Source organism: Solanum tuberosum, unplaced genomic scaffold (assembly GCF_000226075.1).
Source record: "Solanum tuberosum cultivar DM 1-3 516 R44 unplaced genomic scaffold, SolTub_3.0 scf00161, whole genome shotgun sequence".
NCBI lineage: Eukaryota > Viridiplantae > Streptophyta > Magnoliopsida > Solanales > Solanaceae > Solanum > Solanum tuberosum.
Window position 1 is genome coordinate 1180026 of NW_006239086.1, and position 8926 is coordinate 1188951.

Genomic DNA, 8926 nt, shown 5'->3' on the forward strand with positions numbered 1-8926 from the left:
CATCTATATAGAGTTATACGATCGTCAATGGCAAGAATCAATCTTTCTAAATTGGCTTGGTATTTTTATCCAGTATTATTAAGGGTATTTTGCCTCAGGGTTTTGGATAGAGATTAGGAGCACAAAGAATATAAAGTCCCCCTATATGGTGATGGTCTCCTCTTTGTGCTTTAGGGCTTAATCTACCATCATTAATTTTACAATCAGGTTACTTAACACCTTGGCGCTTGGACTGGGAGAAAAGCCCTTTGGAAAGTCTATAACAGTATTCAAGTGAAAGTAGGAATAAAAGGAATGGAAAAAAATCAATTCATCAAAATATGACATGCTTCTGCGGTTCTTGGCCTTCCAGTCTTTGTCTTTGAGAATTTATTTCCAAGCCTATTTTCCATTGTGGAAATACCTTATATTTCTCGTATCCTTTATTTCTAGAAGGTGACTATGTAAAATTTTAAAACCCGGCTAAGAATAATAGTATAGGCTAAGAAGAGAAGGAAACTAGATAGTGTGAATACTCATGAGAATTGTTCCACGCTTCCAAGTGTTACTATCTGAATCTAGATCTTTGATGGGGATGACTAAACACCTCTCCATCCAATCACATTCATGATTTCCATATAAGATGGATATAAGGGATCTTACTCTACGGTGAGTAAAATATACAACCCCACCTCAAAAAGTTGTGGAGAGTAAATGAGGATTAAATGTGACAGGGTAATATATAATTTGGCCTTAGTGGACTAATATTGGAGGCACACCATCACTCTCTAGATGGTGGTACCAACTTAGTCTAAGCTAACCCCATAGGCTCTACATAACTTTAGAGCAATGGGATCAATTTAAGAATCACTAAATTCTAGGGTGAAAGGTTACATGTAAATGTCTGATTGGCCTCACTTTTTGTATTTCACCTTCTCAAATGGGTTAGGGGCCTCGAACATGATACGACCTTCCCATTTCCTATCCATCCGGATGGGGGGAGTTGAGAAGTCCTAATTTCATAAATATAATTTTCAGCGAACTTATACATGGTCATTGATATGCTTCGTCTATGAGGTTCAGGCTTACACGTCCCTACCATAGGACTAGTGGTGTGGTAGGATCATCTCGATGGAGGGCTCGACCAAGTTGCTCTTTTTACTTGACTTCCTCGTCTTACATTTTCTTGGACCATCTCTAGCGAGGGACTGATATCAAAGGGGCCAGGTAACATCAATGGTTTCCCCCAACCAGTGGGAAACATATTTTCATAATCCAAGTTTATACCCTAGTTGTGACCGACACGTAGCATCACAAGTGACCCCAAGTGGACCCTTGGTAGTGACATGCTATTAATAGCATCACAAGTGACTCCAAGTGGACCCTTGGTAGTGACATGCTATTAATGAACTAAATTGGTATTCTATGAAGTGCAAGAAAAAGCCAAACATAATTAAGTGAAACAATAATGAGCATATATCTTAATGATATGACTAAAAGGTCTATGGAGTTGAATAACTAATATCTGAAGTAGATCCTCTACTAACTGGAATAAAGAAGAACTATGCTTTTGCGGGGACATGGCCCCATCTACCTTCAAAGAAATTAATTTTCCTAATGAAAAAAGATGATTAGATATTGACTACTCCATAAATTCCCCAAATGATGAGGACTTACCAATTGCCGACTTAAAATATGCAACCTATCTAGCCATGAGTCCGAGAGTGAATGCATGAATCTTCATCATAGAAGGATGCAACACATAGAAAAGGTATGCAGTCATACGTGAAATGTACTAAGTGTGTAAGCTAACACTAAACATAATCTTTTTGGGTGGCAACATGTAACAAGAACTTATGAGTTTTGAATAATCATATAGATAGTTAAATAAATAAAAGACATCTTGAAATTAGTGTATAAATATCATTTGAGATCAAATTTCAAATATATAATAGTGAATCTGTTTCTATAGCCCTAAATTGAAAATAGATCTAATATGTCATATATGAGGAATCATGATGATAAGTTAAGTGTATAAAATAAATAGTATTCCATGTGAGCTCATGTTGTTTAATTTATAATCACGATTGAATTTCCCAATATCTTGCTAGGGTATAAAACATATCTATCTAATTTGAATTCATCATTGAGAATCTTAGGCTAATAAAGAAGTTGACTGACTAGCAGTATACTCAAATTCTATGGTGGCACATAATTATGGGACTCAGATTTTTTAAACTCGCGTTTTATAGGAGCTAAATAATCCTCCAAAAATAATATACATATACTGATGCTAAAAAATAGGTAAACTATCTATCGTCTTAATCAAGTGGTGTGGAAAGTTATGCTAATGAGAGTGATGGTTTGGATACTGGAAAGTGGTGCTTTGATTATGATGTTTGTTTGGGGGCGCCCATTGTTGTTGGTGGGTGAGTGTCGATTGTGTTATTGGGTTGATGAAGTATGTGTGACGCATTGAGCAACACATGTTGTGACCTGGGTGGAAGTCTTCTTGAGGTCCTCATGTTCGTGGAATAATTTGTGATCAAGAAGCTTATCGAAATGTTTCGCGTAGTTAATTAGGAATTCTCATGCTCATAGAGCTGCTAAGATCTCACATAATTCAGGACCGAGTCCACTTAATATTTTTACCACAACTTTTTCATTATTGATGGGTGAATCTACTATGGAGAGTTCATTAGAGTGAGACTGAATCTCTCACATAGATTTATCAATGACTTTGTTGTCTTCTTACCCGATTGAGATAGTGATAGAGGCTGAAGATACAGATTTGTGATGATATGTATGAAGAATGACTTTTTTGAAAAACTACCTAATTAGACATATATTCATACCAAATCTACTAATTCAATCTATAATTTTAAATAACTACTTATTATTTCACTATTTATTAATTGTATACTAGATAGATAGATAGATAGATCACTCCTTAAAAGTAGTCTAAAATAGTGTCCTACCCACTTAATTATCTCTCTAAATTATTGTCTTACCCACTTAATCATCTTCCTTAAATAGAGTCATATCTACTGAATTATCTCTCTTACCCACTTTACTATCTTCTTAAAATAGAGTCATATCCACTTAATGATATCCCTAATTTACTCATTCGCTCCAAATCAATCCACTTACTCTCTCTCCTAATTCTTTTTCTCCCGTGTTCTGACTCCAAGGATTCTTACAGCAGCAGTAGCCATGACCGACAAGTTTTAGTTCATCAATGTCATGACTGACAGAACATCCCCTTGTTGATTTGGTGGAGTTTTTTACCGTAGACAACGGTCTCTAGCTGGAGACGAAGGGGAGAGGAGGATAAACGGTCTTACAACAACAATCATGGCCGGCAAGTTTTAGTCCTTTAATAACCACTACAAAAAAAAGCTTACATTGTGGGGGTTTATTTGTCGAGGTCAATATAATACCTGCAAATTATACCAAATTACGGAGTTTGGAATAGCCCCTCTAATTTCCCTAAAATTTGCGGGGTTTATCACCACCGTATCTCTTAAAAATAAAATTTTGTAACGTTATACAACCAAACTTTCTTTTTCCTGCGCATTTCCCCAGCACTCTATAGCTTTTTATAAAACCTCTCTCCTAAAACAGTCACTTCATTCTTCCAAACCCACTTCCATGCATACAATTTCTACAAGGATTTCTCAGGTCATTCCGCCTATAGTATTTTCTTGTGTAGTTTTCTATGTAAAGTGTAGAATGTGTTGCTTGTGTAGTTAGCATTTCATGAGTTTTTCCTGCGGATGCCCTAACTACTTAAATTTAGTTCTTTAGATAAAATTTGATCAATACAAGTACTGTCTGTAGCATTACTGTTTGATAGGTTTAGTATGTTCTGCCAGACTCACTGCTTTAGTCACTTCTAAAATTTCTGTTTACATAGCCAATAGAGTTAGAAATTGTACCGGTTTTATGGATTAGTCCTCTTTCCCTTTTCTTATATTGGATGTCTCCTACATATTGGTAGACAAAAACGGCTTCAATGAAGTGGTTTAGAGGCTTCAATGATTGGCATGACTAGTTACTATCATATGGTGGCAACATTGTGCTAATTAAGAGTGCTCTTCAATCTCTTCCCATATACTATCTCTGCTTTGACTCCTCCTAAAGGTATATCATTGGAGCTCTATTGCGATTTGACCATGAGTAGAGAAGAAGTTGTGGAGAGAGCAAGGATCATGGTGGCTTATGCAAGAAGTCTTGGGTTCTAGCATGTTAGGTTTGTCTTGGAAGATACAACAAGGTTTGTAATATTTGTCATATTTATATTTTTACCATATGGTGTATATATAATTGAATATGTATATTTTTTGTCAGATCTAATAAGGAGTTTGTTCATCATATTATTGGAGAAGTTATCAAAGCTGGTGCAACATGCATTTGTGTTGCTGATACTGTTGGCCAAGTACTGAATTCCTGACTATGAACTCAAGTACTGAACTCCCGGGTATGAACTCATTGAATTCGCCGCTTTTCATGTTGCCACTCCTCTCAGCAATGTTGATCTTCTGTAACAACCCTTAACACCCATTTTTTTCTTTTTTCTTCCAGCAATGGGTGTAATTGGTGGCTCTAATTTGATTATTTGACTTGATAGTGATAGAAGTTTTCCATAAGTTGATCATCTAATACATTTTTGATTAATCACTTTTTCCCAAATACATTCTACACTTGAATTTATCTCATCATAGTTCACAGTCCATTTGTTAACAAAGATTTGTTGTTTCTTCTAATGCTATTGTTTTTTTCAGATTTCATCTCCAACTAACACAGGGCTGTCAAATTTAGACCACAAAGTTTAAAGTTGCTCAGCTCATTTTGAATTTTGTGGTATGGACTAGGTATATATTTGTTTATAATTATCAAATTGAAGAGATTGAATTTTGTTTGGGCAAATTTGTTGTGATCTTAGGTGTTAGTGTGAATATCAATATCTTGAACAATGTGTACAACCATTGACAGTATAAGTCCTTGCTGTGTACTTACTCCTCAAAAGGTAATTTTAGTTTTCTTGTCTGGCAAAATAACCCTTTCATATCATTTTGAACTCTTAATGTTGTCTTATTCATTTTTTATGTGAAGTATTTTGTTTTGCTAAACTTAGTTCACTTGAAAGTTTTGCTCTAGACATTGTTCATGATAACATATAAGATATTTGTTAATTTAGGCTATATAAAATATTGCATAGATAACATATAATAAGATATTTGCTTTACAAATGTTAGTAGTTCTTTGCTCACTTCAGAATGTTGAATATGCAAAATATCAAACTTTATAACTCAGTTGCCTTATGTATATTAGAATTAAGAAATTACAAACAAAGGAGAATTCAAGGTCTCATCCATTTGATGAGATACAAACTCTTGCTGACTTGATTCTTTGGTTATCGTAAACATGTCATTAACTATAGAGGAGGATCACCTTAACTGGTGCTTAATCATTTTTTTGTTTCAGATTCATATATTTAAACTTTAATCTTTTATTTTATGACAAGTATATGTGCATGCTAATCTTCTAGATGACTATGAGTGCAAGGTAAATTAGTTGTTTGTTCTTGCGGATAAGCTTTTTCTTACTCTTGTAGGTAATACTAACAATCATAACAGAGTTGGAGCTAAGTTAGGTCATCTACTCCCAACTTATTGCAGATTTCTCGAGCATGAAAGATGTATCTTGACAAATTCTAGACTTATTGAGATGACTTGCTGCTAAGAGAGATGATGCTATTCTGAAGGTGTAATTTTAAGATGCAAAGTGTTTTCCAAATTATTGTAGGGAATCTTGATTTGAAATATAGTGTATAGAGATGTATCAAATTTATTTTCATTTCTTAGGCTTAAAGGTGTATCTAAAATATGACGATTTGTTGTATTGCTTAACATTTTTATGATTAAGTTGATGTTTTTTATTATATAAAAATAAATATTTTGGTGGTTTTATTATAATGACCATTACATTAATTGTAAGTTGATAACAATTAACAAACATGCTATGTAAGAAAGAATTAAATAATTGTGGAGGCTAGTAAGCTACTCCCTCTGTCCCAATTTATATGACACCTTTTATGTTTCGAGAGTCAAACAGTTTAGGTTTGACCAGAAATTTACGCATGGAATCTTCAATTTTTTTGAAACGAAACTTATATATTTGTAAACTATGTAAAAAGTACTATGAGTCACAATAATTGATAATTCAAAATGTTTAAAAGATCTATGGAAAATTTACGGTCAAAGATAGACTTGTTTGAATCTTGAAATTTGAAAGGTGACATGTAAAATGAGACGAAGGGAGTACAAATTATAATACTGGCATGAGAATAATATTATGCCAAGAAACTTGGCGGAGGTTATAACTCCCCGAAATAACCCAAATAAGTAAATCTGCCAAAAAACAATTGCGGAGGTTTTGTGAATTGCGGGGATTAAAACCCCCATAATTTGACGTTTTGGCGGTCATTGAAAGAAAACCCACAAACCATTTGTGACAGAAGTATTTGCAGGACTTTTGAAAATCGCCATGACAGCAATTTGTAGGGGTTAGAAACCCCCCGCAATTCGCAAATTCAACCTCGGCAATTTGGGCCTTTTTTGTAGTGAACATGGCCGATAGAACACCCCTCGCTGGTTTGGTGATGTTTTTGCCAGGAGATGACGATCTATGGCTGGAGAGGAGAGTGATGATGAGAGCAGGTCGTCAAAATATGAATCTGACAAAATATATACATGTATCTTATTAAGAGTTCATGTATCTAATAAGTTTACATGTAACTGAGGTAAAATTATATGTATTTATGGAAACTAATGCTAAAAAATGGGATTTTTTTTTGAATTCTTGTTAGAAGAAATTGAGGGAAGAACGCGTAACTTGTGAGGTCCATATATATATATATTTATTTATTTTTTTGAATTCTTGTTAGAAGAAATTGAGGGAAGAACGTGTAACTTGTAGGGTCCATATATATATATATTGAAGTCATCCTTTGCTGCATTAGGCAAACAACATTAGTCTTCCATTGCTGCAAAATTGCAACAATGTCAAAAAGCTTAAAAATTGTTTACCTACAAGTTTGAATTGTTAGTGTTCATTGATGTCATTAGTGTCATCAAATGGGCAGAATTTTTCTTATAAATAGAGCACTTATGCTCAATTGTAAGGATACACCAAAAGTAGAGAGGCAATAGAGAGTAGAGAGAGTAATCGCTATTTCTTAGTTTGTGAGAAAATAGTGTGAAAGTAATATTATTGTGAGTTGTAAGAAATAAAAGAGTGTTGAGTAGTAGTTTTTTGACACTACCAAGTTTTTCATCAATATTATTATATTACTTACTTGGGTATCATATTTACCCCATTTTAATATTTGGTGTTGTTGCTACTCTCTTCCTTTTGCTATTTAGTTTGGACATTATTCTGGGTGTGATTATCATTTTGTCCAACAACGTGGTATCAGAGCCATGACAAATAATAGTCCGTTGTCCTTTTAGTACCCTCGTCTCAGAATTATGAAAAATGGTGTCTACGAATGAAAGTCATTCTTGGCTCTCAAGATGTTTGGGACATTGTAGAAAAAGGGTATACAAAACCCGCTAATGAGGAAATTTTTTCCTCAAATGAAAAGGAGGTCTTGTTAAAAACAAGAAAGAAAGATCAACATGCCCTCACTCTTATCCATCAATGTTTGGATGATGGTATGTTTGAGAAGGTGGCTGATGCAACCACCTCAAAAGAAGCTTGGGAGATTTTACAAAATTCTCTCCAAGGAGTTGATAAAGTAAAGAAGATAAAATTTTAAACTCTAGGGGCTGACTTTGATGTTTTAAAACTGAAAGAATCCGAATACATTTCGGATTTATGTTCAAGATTGATGACTGTTGTAAATCAACTAAGAAGATATGGGGAGGAAGTAGATGATGTGCGTGTGGTAGAAAAGATCCTTCGTTCTTTAACACCTAAATTTGATTATGTGGTGCGTGCTATTGAGGAGTCTAAAGATTTAGACTCTATGACGGTAGAACAATTGGAAGGTTCTTTACTAGTCCACGAAGAGAAAATGAAAAGGAGAAAAGAAGAGTCACTAGAGCAACTTCTTAAAACTCAGACATCATTTAAAGGTTTTGAAGGTGAGAAAAATTACAAAGGAAATGGACAATGGCGAGGTCGTGGAGGTCATGGAGGCCGTGGAAGAAGAAGAAGTTATACCAATAAATTCAACAATGAAGATAAAAGTCACCAATCATTCAGAGGTCGTGACCGTGGTCAACAAGGAGGTAGAGGACGTGGAACCTATCAAGGTACAAATGAAATGAGGTATGACAAATCTAAAATTGAGTGTTATAACTGTCATAAATTTGGACATTACTCTTGGGAATGTCGTAGTAATGTTGAAGAGAAAGTTAATATTGTTGACAATAACAAAGATGAAGATAAGTCAACATTGTTATTAGCACTCAAAGAAGAAGATAGAGATGATTGCAACTCATGGTACCTTGACAATGGAGCAAATATGTGGGCCACAAAGACAAGTTTGTGGAGATAAAAAGACGGTGAAAGGTAATGTGTCTTTTGGAGATACCTCAAAGATCCAAATTGAAGGGATAGGTACGATTCTGATATCCTGTAAAGATGATGGCCATAAATTGATTAACAATGTTTATTATGTGCCAAAATTGAAAAGTAATATTTTCAGTTTGGGTCAACTTCTTGAAAAAAGATATGATATTCATATGAAAAATATGCATCTTTGGCTTAGAGATTCAAGTAACAACTTAATTGCTAAAGTTCAAATGGCAAAGAATAGGTTGTTCTCTTTGAATCTTAAAATTATCGATGCAAAGTGTTTGAAGGCTAATATGCAAGATGACTCATGGTACTGGCATATGAGATTTGGGCATTTGAACTTTGAAGCACTCAAATCAGT

At 34.4% G+C, this 8926-nt stretch overlaps 1 protein-coding gene across 1 annotated transcript; it reads left to right on the top strand.

The window, feature by feature from the left end:
- The first annotated feature begins 7873 nt into the window (after window positions 1-7873).
- LOC107061722 (uncharacterized) lies at window positions 7874-8545 on the top strand. The gene has a single exon (XM_015311494.1). The coding sequence runs from the start codon at window positions 7874-7876 to the stop codon at window positions 8543-8545; it is 672 nt and encodes a 223-aa protein (XP_015166980.1).
- The last annotated feature ends 381 nt before the right edge of the window (window positions 8546-8926 follow it).